The sequence below is a fragment of the Pygoscelis adeliae genome, unplaced genomic scaffold (genome assembly GCF_000699105.1).
Source record: "Pygoscelis adeliae isolate BGI_AS28 unplaced genomic scaffold, ASM69910v1 Scaffold34, whole genome shotgun sequence".
Classification (NCBI taxonomy): Eukaryota; Metazoa; Chordata; class Aves; order Sphenisciformes; family Spheniscidae; genus Pygoscelis; species Pygoscelis adeliae.
This window is the reverse complement of record NW_008824658.1, coordinates 4,315,616-4,337,444: the sequence shown is the minus strand read 5'-3', so window position 1 is coordinate 4,337,444 and position 21,829 is coordinate 4,315,616. Positions and strand designations below refer to the sequence as shown.

Genomic DNA, 21,829 nt, shown 5'->3' with positions numbered 1-21,829 from the left:
GGGCACCTCTTTGTTGTCCAACATAGCTTATGGTGTCACAAACAGAAAACTGCAAACCAGGCACCCAAAATCCCCAGGCACTGGCAGAACGTGTTTCACTTCCGCTTCTTGTCTTCTCTAGATAAAAATTAGGTTTAGACAGCAGACTGTCTCGGCCAAAACCCAACATCCATCAGTGGCCAGCACTGACAAAGTGCCTCTGTGGGGTCAGCATTTACATCTGAGACAGTCTACATCGAGATTCAGAAAAGACACAGGGAGGCACTTTGGTGTCAAGCTGAAAAAATCCTCTGATAACTTGCTAAAGACATGGGCCATTGCAGTAGTAGCTCTACACAGCGCTAGTATTACATTGTTCTATTCACTGCATACGGACCCAAAGTGAACCATTCTGCACGGTTCTCCCTCTCCTGTAAACAGTAAGAGGTCTAGTTGGTATTTTGCTACTTTAAATGCTTTATCTCAGATTACCTTTCAAAAAATGACAGCTCATTCTCTGCTGATCGGACAAAAAGACAAATGTAAAAGGAGAAGGAAAAGCTGTGCTGCTCTGGTACAGAAAGTACATGTTTTGTATCCTGTAACTGAGACTCTTCTTCAGTTTATTGTTCAGACGAAAAAGAAAAGGCAAGCAGCAGACAACTGAAAAGGGCAATTTCTTAATGATAAAATTACAATATCACTGGATCCCATGAAAGAGTTTTATAATAAAAGATTAAACTTCTTTATTTCATATTGTTCTTCAGGATGATTGAATTTAGAATGTGACTATCTTTAATCACAAAGAAGATAATTGAAAGACAAAATAACTGAAAGAAAAGATGAAAAATAAATATGTTGCTAATGGAGTTGATTGCATTAGCAGAACTGAGTGTTACATTTATGAGTTTTGTGGGTGAACAAATGTTCTTAGGAGGGAAATGTAAAACCTTCCACTATTTCAAAAAGCAGAACTTTCTGGAGGTGAGGGGGAGGATGAAGGGGGTAGAGAGAGAAAGAGAGGAGGAAAGCAGAGGCTACTAGGGGGCCTCGTGGCTGCTGTTGCCCCTGCCTGGCAGGGTGGACACGGACCATGTCTGGCAGCTGCCCCGTTGCCCTGCTTCAGCCCTTTCAGCCACAGCCAGCCAGGGGGATTTCAGGTGTAGTCTGTAGTTTCATTGGGACTGAAAAGTAGAGAAAATTCTAACTGTGCTTTCATCTTCACTATCTATGAAATGACGATCAAATCGGGGATTTAATGGACTCTTTTCTAGATGTTTGCATAATAACAAAACCGTTACTGCGAGTTTAAATGGTCGGTTTATTGCTAGTGCAGAATGAAATACAGTTGCACAGTAATTAGGATTGCTGTAGAATAGTGCATTTCTTTCTTTAACAGCACATTACCAGCTATTTACAATGTGCGTCTTCAGATGAATTAGTCTTTGGGGCCTGTATTTCTAAAAAAGAAAAAAGTAGAAAATAAGACTTTACCCCTTCCACTGAATGAATCAATCAGAGTGAAGAAATTTGATAGGTACTTTTAACCTCTTCGTCTTTAGAATTTTTTTCCTGGAAATATTAACATTTTAATATGCTTTCTTTTAAACTGCCTTCAAAAAAAGAAAGCTTTCAAAAACGATAATCTATAAATCATCAGTCCTAGTCATGCTGAGCATTTAAAGGTTAAGGTGATGACAGCAGTATTGCAAGGAGGCATTCCTAATGCTCAGTGTTTATGTTTGTGCTAATGCTGCTAGGGTTTTTTACCGTTCTGGCAAATGGACAGAAAGACGAAGTGGAAGGAAGCTAGACAGAGAATTGATTCCCTTTGTAAATTTTATTTTCAGATATGATGAATTCAATAGCAATTGTAGCAACACGTGGAAAGGAAAATTACACTGGTAGATGTGCAGACTTCTGAGATGAAGAACCAAAGAAACAGCCAGGCTTCCTCCTGCTCTTGTAATTGTTCACCGCATTATGAGAATTGATTCAGACAAAGAAATTCAGTTGTCTTTGGCAATGAGACAGTCAAAGACTTTTGCTGGTTGGCATTTCAGAGAATTTGTCAGACATTTTAATCTGTTCATTGTTTCACTCTGTCTGGGAACAGCTACAATAAAAATACAAATATAGGAAAATTGAGAAGGAATTGAATAAAACCCAGTTCATTGGAACAATTTATTTTGTACAAGGCAATAAAGATTGGCAGCATGCCATAGAGCCTTGATGGTGTTCATCTTACTCTGATTATTACAAAAATGAGGGAAAAATAAGATCAAGATAAGAAAGATAAGAGCATGAATGAGTTTTGATCTGTTGCTTGCTTACAGCAAGCAGGACAGTTATTCATTATGTTTGCTCCATCAGGTATTAATGAAATACGCAGTGACCCTTGGACAGTGCCAGTCCTCTCCCTATCAAAATTTCAGAAATTGATCTTAGATCTCATCAAAGACATTACAGAGCCATTTAACTTTCTCTCTTCTCTGGGAATGGGCACTGACACCAAGTTAAAGATTACAGTAATGCTTTGTTAGTGTCATAGGCACAGAAAAGAACAGAGACAAAAGCTTCAAGGCAGAATGCTTCAAAGTGTAATGAAAAATGGTGATGCGGTATATTGAATTTCAGAGGCCTAAATGCTGCAATGCTTTTTCAAAGTTCCCATTAAATGCTATTTCCCTTTCTTCAGTACTGGAAAATGAGGCTAGGAGGCTTTTAGGGGCAAACTGTGGCTGCTCCTGTGCTGCATCCCAGAAGAAGAGAAAGGCAGAAAGCGTTGCAACAAGACCGGTGGGGCCGGGGCTGTGCAGAAGGGCAAGATATCGCTGATTGAAATGGAAGTGCTGGCAGTGGAGGGGATTGCGTGGGTCCAAAAAGAGCCATTCAAAAGCATTAAGTGCTTTATCTCACGGGCAGAGTGAGTCCCCTCCAAGCCGATAAAGGTAATGCATCGGGATCTGGGAGCTCAAGCAAAATGTTTTCCGATGCTTCTGCATTCAGAAACCGGCGTGGGAGATTTTCTGGTCCCATGGCACAGGGACCCCAGTAGATGGCGGTGGTTTTTCCTTATACCGTGCATACCTCTCTGATTTGGGAAGAAAATTGTACTTCCCTCCAGCCTATCAGTTACACATTTTTTTAAATCAATCTGAAGAACCAGCTCAAATAATGAAGCTGCCAGAGTGGCATTTTTGAGAGCCACTGGAAGACACAGGGAAGTATTCACACCTCCAAAAGCCACTGTTCTGTGCTACAGGGGATTAGATGAGTGAGATGAATATTTGTCTAGAATATGGAAAAAATCTCTCAAAGCCTTCAGTGGGAATTGAAAGGGCCCGAAGGAACTGTTTTACACATAGAAATAAAGAGAATGTTTTAGAGACCGTTGTGGATACCACATTGAACGGCAACTTTTCCACGTTGCTATCTAATTTGGTGTATGACAGCTCTTTCTCATAGCTTATCATGTATACGCACTGTGGAAAAGCACATGACAGCTCTCATGACAGACTGGGATTTTTTTCCTCAGCATACTTGTTCAAAAATGCATGAGTTTCACTACACAGACAGTAAAGTACCTTTACATCTCTATAACTGCATAGGAAGTTACTCCTGATAGAAAACACTGTAATACAGAAACTTTCTTTTTTTTAATTTTCTATTATATTGGACAGAGAAAGAGTCTGTGATGAGGACCCCGGTCACTGCCGTTGTTCGGTATTAGCACTGCAGTTGCCTAAGCTGTCAGTGGTTAGGCACTGTTTAAACCCCCCCCAAAACACCCCACGGTCTCTACCTGAAGGGCATCTCTCTTATCCTGTGGCACATAACAGATAAGCTACAGCCAGGTGACAAAAACCCAGGAAATAGAGGTACCTATCTTGGACAGAAAAATACTGTCAACAGAAATAAGGAAACATGGCAAGACAGGTAAAAGGCAGAGGTCAGCCTCAAATGATTGGAATTAATCATGCAGAAAAAAAACAGTATCCCTTTTATTACTGAAGTAATTCTAATTCCCTTACGAGTGCAGAAATCCACCACTGAAGCAAAAGAATTAACCGCTCAGACAGGATCATCTTGCTTTGCTAATGCACCCTACACTAAATAGCCAGGGGCTGAGGTAGGAAAGAAAAACTCGTCAGTAAACCAGCGAAAACACTTTAAAAAACTGCACGTCAGAACTAACAATGCAAACTTGTGACTTTAACGTCCTGCTTTCACAGTGATACTCCTGTCGTGTCCTCTCCGGCTCGCCCCTTCACTGTCAGCCTTATAACAAACACTGGCAAACCTCAGCAAACAAAAGCTGCAATTCAGGTGGGCAGCGGTGTGTTTAATCAGTGAGTGAGAGCTAGAAAAGGAGCTGCACAGACAGATTTTCAGGAGAACACTGGTAATATCAAGAGACACTGGCAGGGGCAGGTACAAGCCATTTTTCTTTCCATCAGGTAGCTGCATTCACGTCCTTCAAACAACCTCTCTGGGTTCATTATTAAACATTTGTCTTTCGATGTAGGTCATCGCTTCTGCAAGCCTACATTGATTAACACTTTTTAGGCTGCAGCACCTGCTCACAGGAAGCCCTGGTTGGGTGCCTAATGCTTCAAACGCCGGAGATCCTAGCGAAAATGCCAAAACCGTTTTGATGACTCATTTGAGTCAATCGTCACCCCGCGCCTCTGAATTACAAGGGAAAACGAGGGGAGCATCAAGCGGATTGTATACATGGCTTTTCCCATTTTGCTGGGGATGTCACCAGGGAGCACAGGAGCAGCGCTCCTGCAGGGATCCACGCGTTGGAGAAACGAGGTGGGATCTGAACCACACACATTGTGTGCTCGGAAAAGATGCAAGTGCGCAAGTGTTATTAAGACGACTTCATGACACACCTCACAGACAAACACAGCCTGAGCTGAGCTTGCCATGCTGGTGTTCCCAGCAGGACCGAAGCCAGTCCTGGTCTGGAAGGTGAGTTGACATTTGCTCGGCAGCGGTGCCGTGCCTGAGCAAAACCAGAGGCAGGGAGGGATGGAAAGCTGGACTTGCCCATCTCTACTTCTGTGTAGGCGATGTCGTGTTTCTCCCAGCAAAACCTTCATCAAAGGAGATACGAGATCACCTTTTTTTTTTCAGTGGGTTGCTGAAGGTGCTGTGGGAGTATCAGCAAACATCGGCAGGGGTGGAAGAAACTCAGGGAAAGGTCGAAGCAGGATATTACTGCTCATCCCCTGAAGGGTAAAAAATATACTGCCATTTCACCAAAGAGGATCAGATGAATTAAGGGGTAAACATATGCCCACATGCACATGACAGAAAAAAAAGGCAAAGAAAATATTAAAACAAAACATAATTTCTTTGCTTTTAAACCACTTCTCACTTTTGAAGATTCCTTTGATATTCTAAGCATTTTTAAGACTCGCAGCCTAAATAAAGAGCCTGGATTTATACTGAATGAAATACTTTTCTTGAACCGAAACACACTTTAAAAAAAAAAAAAAAAAAATCAAAAAAACAACCTTGGAAAAAAAAAGGAAAACATGTCAAAACAGTTTTTTGACCTAGTAAAAGACCCACCTACTTGCAGAGTTTTTTCACCCGATGCAGAGCAGGAGACGACAGAGCTTAGTGGAAATTACTGAAGCTTGCTAGGAAATACACAGTACAGGAAAAGGCCAACATATGCATATGCCTTTTCTTATCTTCACCTTGTACTCTGTTCTGTGAACCTCCAAGTGAACAAAGAGCCCTTTGTTTTGAAGAAACTGTTCTCAGACACCTTAACAGAAGCAGATGGGATATAATATATTTATTTCATGATCTGGAGTGCGGAAAAAAAATCTGCCTTTAGCAAGTGCTTGTGCTATTAAACTATGACAAATGAGGTTGTCAGAGGGTAACTATAGCTGGAACTTGGCTCACTGTTTGCTCTTGTGCCTGATAAGAGGTGCAAGTAAAACTGTAGAAAGTTTAAGAAAGAAATAGAAAACTACTTGCCCTATTATTTATGAATTAAAAATAATAAGTAAGGTTCCAATCCAAATACCCATGCTGTGAGACTGTGACCTTTTCACAAAAAAGACCTGCTGTAATTATAGTTAAATTCTATCCATGGCCACAGGCCACTCGCTTTGCACCAGAATAACCTTACAAGGGAGAGTAAATCGGCAGGTCCAAATTCCTTCATCCAGACGCAAAAAAGAATTTCATGGAACCCTGTTCAACTTGGGTGAAAGAAAATTCAGCTGATCAAGACTCATTTCAATGTGATCTGACCATTGCATAAAAATAAACACTACATGAGAAAAGGTCCTCTGAGATGTTGCAGTTGCTGCAGACACACGCAGAGAACATGAAGCGAGGAAACGTCCCTGCCCTGAGGATTTCTGCAGCTTTCCCTCTGTCCCTGGGGTTCATTTGACTGTCTAATGGCATCACACAAATATTCATGAGGTTCTTGCTCATCCTGTAGATGAGCTTGATGACAGTCTTGGTGAATATTCAGACCTGGTATCTGGAGCCTAACATCAGCATTTATAAACCTTGTAGCAAAGGGAAAAGGTTTATATTTGTAGGCAGAGCCCAGACGAGCTGGAATTATCAGGGGAAAAAAAACCCAAAACCAAACCCGCAACAAATTGTGCAACCTCCGTCTCTGAGTTACTTTTAAGGCATAAACCCAGAAGTATTTATTATGGTTTTACTAATAAATTACACCTTTCATAAACCTTTCACATGCACCTTTCTGAACCAAAATATCTTTCTTATTAGAGCCATTTGGCAGTGGGGAAAGACTTGCTTGCATCAAATCCAAAGACAGTCACATATTCCCCAGTTTTATGGAAATCCAGTATCAGGATCCACTTGTTGGTTGGCCTGAGTTATCTAATCCAAAATTCTGATTTTGAATACTTAAAACCTTAGCATAGCTACAGTTTACAACCACATCTCTTTCCTGTGACTCAGTCTGCTCTGTAAAAGCAAGCGTGGTGTTTTGGATAGATCTTCTGCTCCCTGCTAAATCAGCAAGTACATTAACAGGATCAGGATCTCACTTTGCAAAGGTGACAAGAAGGCAGGACCAAGGCAGTGAAAGTCATCCCAACATCCCAATGCTTGTGTAACTGCCCAAAACCACCCCTGTGGCGCAGCTCTGTAAAGGAGACAGCGTGGTCCCGTTAGAATGAGCAACGTGGACGGAAACAGGATTTGACCAGGCACCAGAATGGTAAACAGGCACAAAATAAAACCCAATAAAAACAGATTAGTCTAATAGAAAACAAAAATAATGGGGTCAATAAAACTGCCAGGACCATTTCAAATGCAGTTCACCCATTGACAGAAATGCTCTCCAGTGCTGAGTGAAAACACAAAATTAATAATCCTCTTAGTAGTGGAAGGAATGGAGGGGCATTTTTTTGTTGCTCTGTCACATTTTCAATTCATGTGATATAAAATTAAGCCTGATATATTTGAGATGTATAACTAGAAAATGTAGAGTTTACACAAATTAATTGTTTCAGTTTAAACCTTGTTCCGTCTAAAGTTTCTTTATAATTTCACTTCCCTGAGACAAGGACAGAGACTCTTTTTTGTGCTAAGCGTTCTTCTATAGGGTAGTGAATAAGGTGCTTGGCTCCTGAGAAAACTTCAGTTTCATATTCTAGTGGGCTGCATGTTTTCTGAAGAGATTTATTGCTAATGTCTGGTTTCTCCTCTTTTTATTTGTATGAATAAATCTTATTACTGAATTATTTAACTGAAAACAAGCAAATGAATTGGAAGTCCCAGACTTTAATATTCCAGGGTTTTCATATCTGTGCAGAATCAAAACCACTTGGAAATCCTTATTATTTAATTATTCATCTGAAAACACGCCACAATAAAAAGCTACCAAACAACAAGCTCCCTTTGGTATCTAAAATACCAACCACAGTGTGCACAGAAGGAGAAATTTAAAATGCTATAGCCTCTTCCTCCCCGAGGAGAGTCAGTAAACTATTTTCCCTTGGCTACGTGGTGAGGAAAGGCTGGGCTGGTGCTCAAACTCAGGTGCCTCCAGTGTGGATGGCTTCACTCCCAGCAGAGCTGACGGAGAGAAAGATTCACTCATAGGATGAGACCCCTCTCACCATGGGGTATAGAGTCACAAAAACGTACTAAATGTAGACATCTACAGGTGTGTGACAAGAATCTCATGTAGGAGAGCCACACCCTGGGTCAGTACCCATGCAGACATCCGAATTTGAACACCACTCGGGAAAATTCCCTCGGTAACTGAAAATACCGAATCTTACTATTTTTTGAGGGGTTGTACTTATCCCCATCTGACTTCCCATCCAAAATGCACATTAATAGGTCTACTGTCTACGGGGAGATAAATGAAGCCAAAATTAGGGGCAACTAAGGTCAGGTTTATAGCAGACCATATTAATTGCTTTTTTCTAAGAGAATTTTATTATTAATAAAGGTAATTTTAAGTCCTTTCATCTGTGATGGACACACATGCAATGGGTTTGATGTGTTCCCGTGCTCTCTTGTCAATGTCTTGATGGACATCTAAGACCCTGTGGCACTTCGCAAATGAAAATAATTAAGTCTGCATATTACAGTAAATTGGGAATATTGCAAACACCACTCAGGATGGAGAAATGATTCATTCAAGCCTTGAGAGGATGGATGTATGGGCAGGAAATAAGAAAATGAGATTCATCTTGGAAAAGAAGAGAAATTAAAACATCTGGGCAAAATGAAATCATCAGAACCACAGATTTTAGTGGGAGGAAGGAACCTTGCTAATGAAATACTCAGAGACATAGAAACACTTTCTGTGAGGAAGGGAAGTAACTCCTTCCCTTTCCAATCTCTGACAAAATGTCTGTAATATGCAATTAAAAATGTAAAAAGAAAAATTACATGGATAAACTTGAGTCCAGAATGACCACAGTGTTTCTACCATTCACATAGATATTAAATTATATTTGTACAGTATCAGCTAGCTCTCCAGTGATGGAAACGAGACACTTCTCTTCCCACCACTACAGTCCAAGCCATCAATGACTCCACAAGACCTCAGTTAGATATTCCTGAAACTAAAGAGGGGAAAAAAATTAACCAGGGATTACCAAAACAAAAGCAAAAAGCCAACTTCCTGAAAGCCTTTTTTCTTGAGGAGTTCTCTTCCTTGAGGGTTCACATTTAGATGGTAAAACATAACCCTGTCCTGCTTCAAGCCATATTTGTGCATGTTACAACCATTGGGGTACCGAAAGATCAATGTTTGTCCCACGGGAAATTCCTAAACTTAGTTTTGTTCCAAAGAAGGACAAACAGCCGCAAGAGAGATTTTCTGTGACCTCCACAGCTCTGAAAGCTGTGGAGCTGAACCATTTCATTTGGGTTACCGAAATGTAGCTTTCCATTTGTGTTAAGGCTAACGCACAGGCTGTGTGTGAGGCGGTGGGCGGTGTGCCCCGGTGTGCCCTCTCCGCCTTTTCCCTGCGGCGGTCCCTCCCCAGGCCATGGCATTGCAGGAATTTGCAGGATAACTGCAAACTGAGAGCACGCAGAGCTTGCAGAGTCATAGCTACCCACCATGGCACGTGGCACAGATATACTTCTTGCTCTCCAAAGGGAGGAGTTTCAGAACTTCTTGTCATCCCTGGGCTTCTCCTGCCCTCTGCTCTCCAGCTTATTTTCTTGTGCTTCTCTTGCAACCACCAAGCTTTTCCAGTTAACCTTCCTAAGGATGTGCTAGCTGAGCTCTGCCCCAGCCTGTGTTTGGGGCATTGTCTGTTACTGCACGTTTTGAGGGGCAGAGCTGTCTGCTCAGCAGGAGCAGGGCTGGTTCTTTTGCCCATTCAGAGACTAACCTTCTCTAGCTCCCATGGGGGGTGGAAATGCTGCAGGTGGGGCCCTAGTCAATGGTGAGAAGGACCCTGGAAGGCATTTCGTGCACAAGATATTGTGCAGGGTAAAACTGCATCCTCTGAGCAAATGAATGGGGAGCACAGGTTGTTGCAGCAGTTGACGAGAGCTGGGACTTCTCATGCCCTTGAGTATCTGAGTCGCATGACCAATGCAGTGAAAAATTATATCTAATGCAGACATGAATATTCTGTTCGGAGCCTCCTCCATATGTTAATTATTAATAATACAGTTATGAGAAAAGTTCCTGTTCCAGCTCTCCATTAAATAGGATTTACACAGCCATCTGGTGTTCTGTTTAATTCTTATTAATTTTATTTTTCAAACCCAATTTGTGTGTCTTGCTGTTAATTAAATTAAAACTCGTGAAAGAGAAAGGTGCTCTGGTTTTGTAATGGCTATGAACTGAGCTGTTGAGAAAACAGAGGTGAGCACTCAACATTTGCAATTAAAAGAATACAGCAACTATAATTCTGACATTGGGAAAGAAGGGGAATGAATGTCACCTCCCACAGAGAAGCAACAGCTTTAGACCTAAAGGTAAATGTCGACATACAAACCCTCTGCCAATATTAAAGGATGACAAGAAAGGAGCATAGCAGTACAGACAAAAATGAGAACAGAAAACATGAAGTGCTCTGTAAAGCTGATACACACCAGTAAAATGGTTTTGTTGCGGTACATCAAAAACTGCATATTATCACTATTGGCTATCCAAGAGAAGAGTCCAAGACAGAGTTGTCCACGCCGCTGTACCTATGCCTCTCACAGGTAGAAATCACACCCTGGCTTAATTAGAAATGAGTTGACACACAGGGAAGACCTGTGCTACCCTTACATTTCAAGTATCTGATTGAAAACAAAATTGTTTAATTGTTTCAAGAAAAGAAAAAATATTATTCTGCAATTTTCAGTCAAGAACGTGAAGTAAACTCTCACTTAGAAGTTGTAAGCCTGCATGAAGAACAGCTGAGAGTATCCTTGGCTTAAGAAGCTCAATATCAGTCTTATTTTCTTTCCTTGGGACCAGAACTCCAATTTAGCAACTCAAGTCACTTTTGGTTATAATCCACCAGAAACACCCAACCTAAAAAATGCCTGTTTCACCTTAATGCCGCTTTTAATTTTGCCGTTTCCACGAGTAGCTGCTGGACTCCGCCACAGCGTTTGCTCTCACGCTGCGACGGTTCCCCAGCCCTTTCCTACAATATCCAAAGAAACCACCTGAACAGCCTTGCTACAACATCAGCAGGGTGCTCTGCTGCTCCTCCTGCCCCCAACCTTTCTCCTCCCTTTGCCCGAGGCCCTGTACAGCTGGAGGAGGAAGAAATCAGTTCTTGACTGGAGTATGCAAGTGCGAAGCATAGCTAAATAATACCAGGAGAGACAATAGTAAATTTGCAACAATCCCATAACATGGGCTAAAAGTCCATTTCTTGGAAAGAATCCAGGACTCAGTAAATGCTCAAATGTTTGCAAATTGTTTGTTTTGCTCTTGACAAACTGTTCCCATTGTAATAATTTTTGAGCAATCATGAATCATTAAGACAGATAATTTGAAGGGAGAAATGACTCTGAAAAAGTTGAACAGAGGACAACTGCATGCAGTTTTCCAAGAATCTTAGGGTACAGAGTGATTATTTAGTTCTTTCAGGAAGGGTAGAGAATTAGAGTAATGCAGCGTTTCTAAAGGCCACTTTGTAAACTACTGTAATTTTAGCTTTCTCCTTGCTGCGAAATACGTAAAAGCAGAGTTTCTTAATTCTTCAACGACCTTCTATATAAAGTCCTTCAACTAGATTAGAGGCTTAAATTTGCTTTCTTGCCGGCATCTCATATGTGCTAGTAGCATGTTTTGCAGGAAAAAAAAAAAAAGAAAAAAGAGACAGAGAAGTGAAGTCTGGAACTTTTGATGCTTTCTTGAATGACTTTCCAAGATTCATCTCCAATTTTGTAAATTAAGAAAAAAAGATAACGATCAATAAAACTGTGTCCTTTCAGTTGAATGGAGAACTGCTTTTTTGGAGTAGCAAAGGGGCAAGGTAACAGGGAACTCTAATGGGAAGCACAAAGGAAAAAGGGCAGAGAAAGGCCATTTAGGGCCTGGACAAAGACCTGTTGTAGGTACCAGTTGCAGCTTACTGAGTAGAGGAGGTAAGAAGGCTTCAGTCCCCTTTTCAGCCCTAATGTGCACACAAGGTTTTCCTGCACCGATAGAGCGTGATCAGTGAACAAGTCCGTGAACATTCAGCTCAAGGGCAGGTTGCCCCCAGACTTGGGGATTTTTCAAGCGGGGATTTGCCCTTCAAAACTAGAGGCACAAGAAGCACAGTGCTTTGGGCTAAAAGCTCCCACAAGGTTGATGGCTGAGCTCCCTGCTGTGCAGGCATGACGTGCACTGCACACGCAAGGGAGGTGCAGCCTCTACCTCCAACCAAGTGTGATTTATTGGGGAACACAATTGCTGAATTCAAGATCAAGAATACACTGTGTTGGAACCAAAATTAGGAATTAAAATTTAAACTGTATATATAGCATCAATTCCATCCCTAAAATTTTCAGGTGGGCACATAGGAAGAAAAAGAGAAAAGATGGAAGAGTCAATTTAAATCCATAAAATGCAACGTGATGGCTCTCAGTTTCAAAATTCTGCTGTCTCTGCCTCCTCCTGGCCTCCGTGGCCATTGGCCTTTGAGAGGGAGGACAACTCCATGAGGCCTGTGAGCTGGGCAGGGGGTGGGAGAAGCTGGTAGACCAGCTGCTACTATTAAAGAAAAATACCATTCTTAGACACTGTGTCTGTGGTGACTGCGCTGTATGAGGATGACGAAGTAACAGAGAAATGTAAAAGAACAAGGAAGATTTTAAAAGTTTGTGCAAAGGCCTGACGAATCTCTACAGATGCAATTGCTCTCCTTCCTGAGGATGGGAGCCCTTGACATCTTTCCCAGACTCTGGAAATAAAAGTGTGATAAAATGCAAAGTGCGTCAGCAGCTGTAAAAGTAAAATCATGGATATTAAATAATAATTTTCAATATATATTGTTCTCTGCAAATTTTCATCAAAGAAAGCCTACTGTAGGCACTTAGACTACTAATATGGAAATGTGAATTAAGAAGCTAATGGTGGAAATAGTTTTTTTTTAAACATCAAATATTTCTTAAAGTTTCAGATGCAAATGCAAATATTTAGTCTGGATACTAACTTAATGAAAAAAAACCCATAACAGCTAACACCTCTTTTATTTTATTTTCTCAGATCATTCTGAAGTCCCTAAAGTCCTCTTGTCTAAGATTCTTCTTGCTGTTCATGGGAAAGAATGAATATAAAATACTTCAGGGGCTCTATACTCATTTAAGTAAGAACATCTTCATTTCTCTGGCTCATCTAGAGCTTGTTAAGCTGGAGAATGCAAAACTGGCCATCTGAATGTTGATGCTAATGGTAGAGGTGGGGAGCAGGGGTGGCAGGCACAGCTGTAGTCCTTTCATTAGTCCTACCCTGCCAACTAAACTTCCAGGACAAAAAAAATGGCAAACACACACAACTATTTCTGTATCATTCCAGTCCCAGAGTGCAGTTCAAAAACTGGAAAGGTCTCCACGTCCCTGGGACTGTTTCTGGGTGAGTTACATCCACCCACGCCTCAGCACCCGGACTTGGCCTGGGCAGGCAGCACTGTCAGACCAAGTGATGGGGCTTGGGGGTTTGGGCGCTGTGGGTGGGAAGTCGCTTGGTGCGCCTGCCTCGGTCTGCCTTTCACACTTGGCGGGCCACATGCGATCTCGCTTACGCCTATGAGTGATTGCATTTAGCTTTGAAAAAGTGACTTGAAATTCACAGAATCTGTCCAAGAATTGATTTATTAAATATGTTTAATAATTCACCCTCCATCTCACCCCTCTCTATGATAGGATCTTCTTAAAATGAAAATAGATTTCAAAGCACAGGGTTGGTATACATAAGCCTAAATATATCTCCACTGGGTAAAAAGAACTTGTACCTGAAATGTACTGCCTCTTAAGGAAATCATTACTGTGTTACCATAACATGATCTCTTTGTTCAGCAAGTGTGATAAATATTGGACTATTATCATAAGTCACTGCCAATAACCAAAGCCATTTATCTGAATGTGTCTCTGCCTCCCACAAATGGAACTATCTTACTTTCAAGTTAGCAGTTAAATGCTCATCTTACACATAGACATATACTGCCTGCTGGAAAGAATATTCTGAAAAGTGCTAACCTGAGAGTCAACATGAGGTTGATGAATGCTCATGTTTATGTTCTGTAACTAGTTTAACAGTTATTATTGGTGAGCATCAAGTTGCTGTGATCCAGAAAGGATGCTCAGCTTTCCTGGGCATAGGAAGATATTTGTACATAAAAAGGTCAACTATATATGACCTACCACGGATGCTTTAGGTCAGTGCTCATGCACTATGAAAAGGTGCACATATATACAATGTAAGAAAGGGAGGGAAATGTTCCTCTGAAACCGACTAAGCTAGGATGAATGTGCTCAGAACAACACAATAACCGACAGCAATTTAGCTCCAGCTAATGGTCTTGATATCTAAAGGATGACACAAATATTTAGAAGAATAAACAAGCAAAATAGTGCAGAAGACTTCATGCATTGAAAAGACTTGAGGCTCTGACCAACTTCATGATAATTCTCAGACCGTAGGTCACTGGGGACTGTTCCTTGATGAGGTGCTATCGGTGTCTTTTAGATGAGTTCATTTTCTGAAAGAGCACCAGAGCAAGTTTGGCCGCCTGTTTCCAAAGCAACAGCTTCAATAACTAAACTTGACCCAGCTTGTTGAAAGTCATCTAAGAGTGAACCGAGATGGTATGCTCAGTTTTGGTGATGGAACGATGCAGAGACACAACATCCTGGAGGAAATATTTGGCTCCATAGCATGTGCTCCTGCATGAAAGCAATTCATTTCAAATAAGAGTTTTAAGATTCTCTTTAATTAATGGCTTTCATAACAGGAAAAGACCTTCTCTGGCCAGCACAGCAACACAGTCAAGAGGCAAACTGAAGCAGGTGGTGGGTTTGGGAGGGGAAAGAGAGACCAGATGTTAGCTTGAAAATTTGGAACGCTCTCCAAGTCCCGTAGCAGGAGCCCAGTTTCCATCAATGCATATTGTAGGAGCAATTAATTGGCACCACCCTGGCCTAGGGTTTGCCAGAAACAAATTTTCCATTCACAGAACCTACTTCCGTAAAGCTGAATGTCTGTTTAAAATACTTCTAAGAGTCATTCAGCCTTCATGTTTTTCCTTAAAATATACATTTGCCTTCTGTTTTGTAGATTTGGTGGAAATCTGAACTCTTAGAATATGGATCTGGAGCTTTAGAAGGATGGAAGCTGGGAATCTATCACTTTTTAATCAATGTTTATCTACTTTCACACGCTTTCAAAAAAAAAAAAATTCCAAGTTAATTGGAAATTGATTTTTGAGGTTTTGATCTAATTCTGAATAAAAATTACTAAACTTCTTTTTTAAAAAAATTAAATTCCACTTTCCGTCACACTGCAGTAAAGCGTCTTGACTATGACAAAATTGTTACTTCTTGTGTATGTTCTTTCTGCAACATTACAGAAAAGGTAAGAGTTTTGATGGTTACAAGTGGCTTTGGAGACTAAAACGAGATGTGAATCAGAGCTGAGTGGTCAGGGAGCATTTGAGAGCAGGCAGGTGGGACTGGAGACTTGGTCTGCTGACTTCAATCAGGCTGCAGAGTCCAGCTATTTCCTCAGTCTAAGCAGAAGATCTAGTTTGACGGAAAGACAGATGGTCGGGGAACGGTGAGGAGCTGGATTAAATTCTCTGCTTTTATAATTTGTGGCCAAAGATGCCACAGCATCTGCTGGGTTTATCCTTTACCTTAATGCAAATCACAGTGAAGGAAGGAAAACCTTCAGTTTGGTATGGCGACAACGTTTGGTCCCTGCTGAAGTCTTCGCAGATTCATAGTCATGACCTGCATAAGAAGCACTGTGCACTATGGGCAGTCCCTTGTGCCATCTATATATTCATGTTTATCACTTGCAAATAAATGCTATACCTGCTGTAATGCGTCCCTTGCAAATATCCTTATCCACCCTAAAGTATGTGAGAAAATGCAAATCATGCCATAAAATGCTACGATTCCTGGTCCCACTGAAATCTATCTTCCGTTTATTGTTTTCCAGGTGACATCAAGGAAGCATAATTTAGATGTGAAGGTGTATCCACCAGGGACCCAAAGAAACAGCTTACCTTTTTGACCTCGTATTTAATAGCAAGTTTAATCCTGCTCAGACTTGGCCGGTGGTGCTCAGGGCACAGCTGTATGTTCACATCTCCGTTGAGAATTGCCTCTACTTCTTCGGTGTCTCTGCACAGGTCCAGCACCCCCACGACAAAGTCCTTGCATTGCATAGATAGCTTCCTATAGTCGTTCTAAGGGAAAATGGAGAAACACGAGCTATTTAATTGTGCGCTTGAAAGCACACCTCAAAAAACCAAACAAAAAAAGCAAGAGAGAGCAATTGTGAGCAAGGTTACTGCTGTAAAACTGCTGGCTGGAGTAGTAAGAAAGCATTGATTTCACCCAGGACGTAGCTAGCTTTTCACTACTCTAGAGTTAATTAGCAATGTTTAATCAGCAACATAGTTTACATTACAATAGAACATATTTTACAGAACAAGTAAATAGTTTTTAGGGAAATTCTCATTTTAAGCAATCGCTTGACCTCTCCTCTCTGTGTGGCACATCTTCTAGGAACACAAAAAGATGGCCAAACAAAGGTCCTGCTAACAGGCTAGAATTTACAGCAAATTTTACAATTTAGATTCTTCATTAGTAATTCTTTCTTTAGTAACTTTCAAGGAGTTTCGGTCTGGTATGACAAGCTGTAGCATCACACACAGATGTGTTCAAATGAATTATATAGTTTTAATACCACTTTCAGTTTCAAATTTATTACCTAACAATTTGGTTAAACAGTCCCAAAAGAGCATCCAGAGGATAATTTTTCTCATAACACTTCTCCAGGAAATGGGACTTCAGAAACTCAACATGATTTCCTCTGAAATAATTTCACCTTGCAAACACAAATTACACTTATGGGAAAAGAGATAGTATGTAGCGGACTTGATAGAGGGCAAAAAGAGCAATTTCACTGCCTTAAGTTAAATTGTGATTCATTTTCACATGCTGACACTTAAAAAATGAGGAAAATGCCACCATCCAAGCAAATGCAGTAAATTAGAACATAATTAAGGCTACCATTAATACCCTACAAAATGGTGATATTAAAGACTCGATGCAACAAATAGAAATAATAAGCATAAGACAAGCTCTTACTGACTTGAGAGATCTTTTCAAATTAGGTTTGATGAGTTAATTAAATTCAGCAGCTTATCTAATTAAGCAAGCAGCCAAAAAAAGAAGATTGTTAAACCTGGCTTTGATGAAACGGTAAGAGTAACTTGGCTTTGTACTCCTATATTTTCTAAGTTATTAATTCTAACATTTACACATAGCAACATATTAGCCTTCCTTGTTAGACAAAGATCTCAAAGCACTGTGCAAACATTCATTAATTAAGTAGAACAGCACTGCCTGAAATACAGTGTTATTAGAGGTGGCTAAATTTCTTTGGGCAGTTTTTCCCCTTCAGAACTGAGATGCTCTTGATAACGAACATTTTTTAAATAAATTGGTTTAATGACTTTGTCATAGGTTTGAGGTTGCTTCTAATGTGTGTGTGTGTCTCAACTTTGCTTACCGTGCTGTCCTGCGTGCTGAGGGCTATGAAAAGCTGTTTCACTCATCACAGAAAAATTCAATAGTCACAGGGAACCAGAAAGCCCTTCGGGGCTAGGATTAGAGCATTCTCGCAGAAACGGGGAGATGCCATTTCTGATGGGTGTTTAGAAAAAGGGGCTGAGGAGGAGAGCTGGGGAATAGCCTGTATTTTAGTGGTGAGACCTTCTGCAGAGTAGAGCTTGTATGTTTACACCTCTCATCTATCAAAAATGTTGAAATCTGAGTTTCCCTTTTCCTCCTTGAGTGCTGTAATCAGACCGCGTGTTCTAATCGGGGTGTTCATAAATGGAGATCAGCAAGAACTACAAATGTTCGTTAAAAGGAGACATAATATTACAACAAGCAGGTGTTTATCTCTGGTAGAGCAGGTGCATGCCCCATTGCAGAAACTGCGGCACTTCTATAAATGTGCCAATTTAGTGCACTAAGATTTAAGATGTCCTCAAGGTTCAGGCAGAAGATGATTGTACATTTGCATCTAAATCTAGTATCTAAGTAATTTGTGGAGATAGGGTTTGTAGAGTGAATGTTATCAAATATGGGGTGAAGTAAGGTCTGAAATGTAAATGAAAGACAGATTGTACTTTATGGATTCAAGGCGCTCCTCTCTAATCAATTCCGTGCTTTATTCTTCACCATACTGCGATGAATTTCAATAAATAGAAAGGTTGTCTGTTCACTGAGAGAATAGATGGCCAAACAAATATATCAGCCTGGAAATAACCGCAGGAATCGTGAAGGACAGCAAATACAGATAGATCTGAAAATACATGTAGGCTGGGAATGAAATACTTAGCTGCCACAGGTAATGGAGACATATAATTAGCCCAGCAGGTTTAAAAAAGACAAGGATAAGAACTGTGCTAAGCTTTAGTACCATTCTCAAAGTATTATTTGCAAAGTTCACAAGCTTATCTCTTAGCCAGCACATTTTAGGTAATTCTTATAACCATTTCCACATCATCTGAACAACTAGTACGTATTAGCTCAGATTATTTTTCCTCTTCTGCTTTCTGTAAGGAAAGCAGTTTAGCTAGCAACTAGGAAAGTGCTTCTAAAGCAACTGTAAATGGCAGGCTCCCAGCTGGCAAACGCCGTCAAGACCCAACTTTATTCACATCTCCAAGCCTAATGTTTTTACTGATTCTGTACATTTGCAGAAACTATGAATGATTTTTCTGTTCAAAATTATTTACTCCAATTTTTAAGCAGCCACAAGCAGCCACACAATCTACCCAAGATACAGGCTGTATAAAGAATAAAATAAAATAAAGTGCCTTCCAGCCAATCCGCAGCCAGGCAGGAGAGCAGCTTACCGCTGCTCACTGTTGCTCATGTGTTAAGACAAGCCTCAATGATCACTGAACCTGCTGTGTCTTCTGACGATCCCTTTTACAAAAGCATTTGTCGTCTTTGTTCTGGCTTCCTTAATGCTCACAGTCAGCATAGAAAATCCTGTTCAGTCCGACGTTGAGAACACAGCCACACAGTGACTCTTCTAATGTCAGTGTCTTTCCCTTTGCAAGCACAGGTTATTGAAGGTATCTTTACTAAAAACTGAGATTAGCAGGAGACTGACAGCCAAGCTTCTCCTGACCCTGGCTTGCATGGTGTAGCTTTGATGACGCATGCAGGAATGACCTACCTGCATATAAAATACTGAATTGCAAGTCGTGACGCACAGTAAAAAACTCAAGGAAGCGAAGAAGATTTACAAGCGGCGTGCAAGCTATACTAGTGTATGTGCCAGTGCTGTACAACTTGCCTGCATTTCACACATTTGGAAGCATCTGAGATCCTGCATACCCTGTACAAAGGAGTGCTGTGACAGTGGTGGGGCTTGCTTTTGCGTAGGACAGAAGGCTGCAGTCCCAGGGCAAGGGTTAGCGAGAGGTGGAAGAGTCAGGAGGAAGAGGTGAAGGAGAAGCAGAACGCCTTTCCAGTTATTTTTTGTTACACCAAGGTTTTTGAAGATCAGAGCCCCGAGGACTCCTGGTGACTCTGCCAGGAGACAGAGGGGCAGACAGCCACTGTGTCTTGGGGTGCAAAGCCCCAGTCCCCACTTCACCACTGCCTCTGCCAACAGGGTTCGACCCCCAAACCAGGCACGTCATGGCCGTCCCGGTCTAAATACATTTCTCAGGGGAACCATCCTGGTTGCAAGCCTGGCTAGGCGGTGGGCTGCAAGTGGGGGTCCTCCCTCCCACCGCAACAAGAAACTCACAGCTGGAGACACAAAATCCAGCTCAGTCCTCTTGGCAGCGTTGCAGAAACAGACACAGGCAATGACAATAACCCAAACCTTCCTGAGACCGCCGATTAGCTACCACGTTATAGAAGTCTGAGGAGTACAAGTTTCATAAAACAGATGGATCTTTACAGTAATGAAAACTGCAAATCATACATGAGGGATGCTGGGGCCTCATCCTGACAAGCTGAGCACTGTCAAGCCTCAGGGAGGAAGATGAAGGATACAACTAAGTACACAAGAGAGCCAGTCTGCTTCAAATAACACATGGAACAGTATTTTATTTCCTATAGAGACAGCGAGCAGATAAGGATCAGGATAATTCTTGAGAATGTTACAGTATCATTTTTTAAAAATTAGAACATAATAAAAGTCATTTCCTGCTTCTTCTAACACTGTTGTTCATGTGGAGTTAAAAATGTCTAATTTCGCTGTTTTGAAAAGGCTGATGGTACTTGTCATTCACTGCAATTTCTCTGAGTACCCTATTATTATCTGTTGATTATGTTCTAAATGAATTCTGTCATGTCTCCACATCTGTTCAAAACCGCCCAGATTTCTTCAGAAAAGAGCTGGTTTGGGTCAGAGGGATACAGTCTGAGTAAAAAGTTAAATGAAATGAGAAAAAGTAAGACCAGCAACCTACCTTGGCTAGTTAACGAAAAAAATAACTTTCAAAAGCAATCACAGTCAAGGATTGAAAAGGAAATTCTTTATCCATGGGAGCCTACCTCTGAAATGCCAGCATTGCAGGTGCGTTTTGGATGGCACATAGAGAAGGCTGGCCTCGATGCTGCAGCATACAGCGAGCAGGTCTGAGGTTTGCTGAACTCCTCAGTGCAGATGAGCTTTCACCAGAAACTGAAGTGGGGCCAATGGTTCATAAACTAAGAGGATCAAACCACTTTATATGCAATTACAAACATCCTCCAGCTCCCTCAAAACTACTTCTGAGCCTTCTGCCTTCCCAGTCCCAGATGCAGGAACACACTTGGGTTTATGTTTAAGTCCCACCGATGCCATTAAAATACTTGCAAGCATGTGTTTCAGTGCACTGAAACAATCTTTTGAGCTTCAGGAATTTCAAAGGGGGATGAGTTTGTCAGTCAGCTTGCAGGTTTTTTGGCTGTAATTGTTGTAGGTTATTCACTGCACAGTGCTACTGGAAATGGGGCCACAGACCCACAGGATGGTGCATGACACACAAATACAGAAGAACCTGTACAAGTGCGCTATTCATGAAAATCACTCCATATGTCACCATCTAGGATATTTAATTACATTCACTCTAATAATTGCTTCCGAATAACATCCGTAAAGAGCAGGACAGGAACCACAACCCATCAGTAGATACTCTAAGCAGAGATAATGCCAAGTTTCACAGTTTTTGCTGCTATCCTGTATACAACTAATGGTTCTGTTAGCCTATACTAAAACTTCAGGGCCAGAATTCTGATTGGAAAAGCTAGTATCACAGATGAGTTTCCCTTTGAATATATAACCACATATCTAGCTCAGAATGATTTAATCTACAAACCTTTTTCTAGGGAAAAAAACAACCTAATGTTGCTTATCAATACACTTCCCCCCCCCAAATAAAAGGAGGAAAAGGGGAGCAGACACAGGATGGTGGCTATATATTAAAGCCACCATTTCTCAAGGGCTCTGTCCATGGTATATAGTCTGTCTTCTAAGTCTGCTCCGCTGGAATTTGAGGGTTTCCACACAAATCCAAGACTTCTGGAACTAATGGACATGAACGTCCAGCATCTGTGACTGGGGCTATCATAGCACCAGAAAGCCTCTGTGTACTCTCAGTGCGTTCACAGAGGA

General features: G+C 41.2%; 1 protein-coding gene across 1 annotated transcript in view; it reads right to left on the bottom strand.

The window, feature by feature from the left end:
• Positions 1-21,829, bottom strand: part of TRPC7 (transient receptor potential cation channel, subfamily C, member 7) — a 71,386-nt gene that overhangs the window by 32,516 nt on the left and 17,041 nt on the right. Inside the window, exon 2 of the mRNA XM_009322696.1 lies at positions 16,194-16,376. Within this exon, the coding sequence (XP_009320971.1) occupies positions 16,194-16,376 (183 nt within the window). The remainder of the gene's footprint in view (positions 1-16,193; positions 16,377-21,829) is intronic.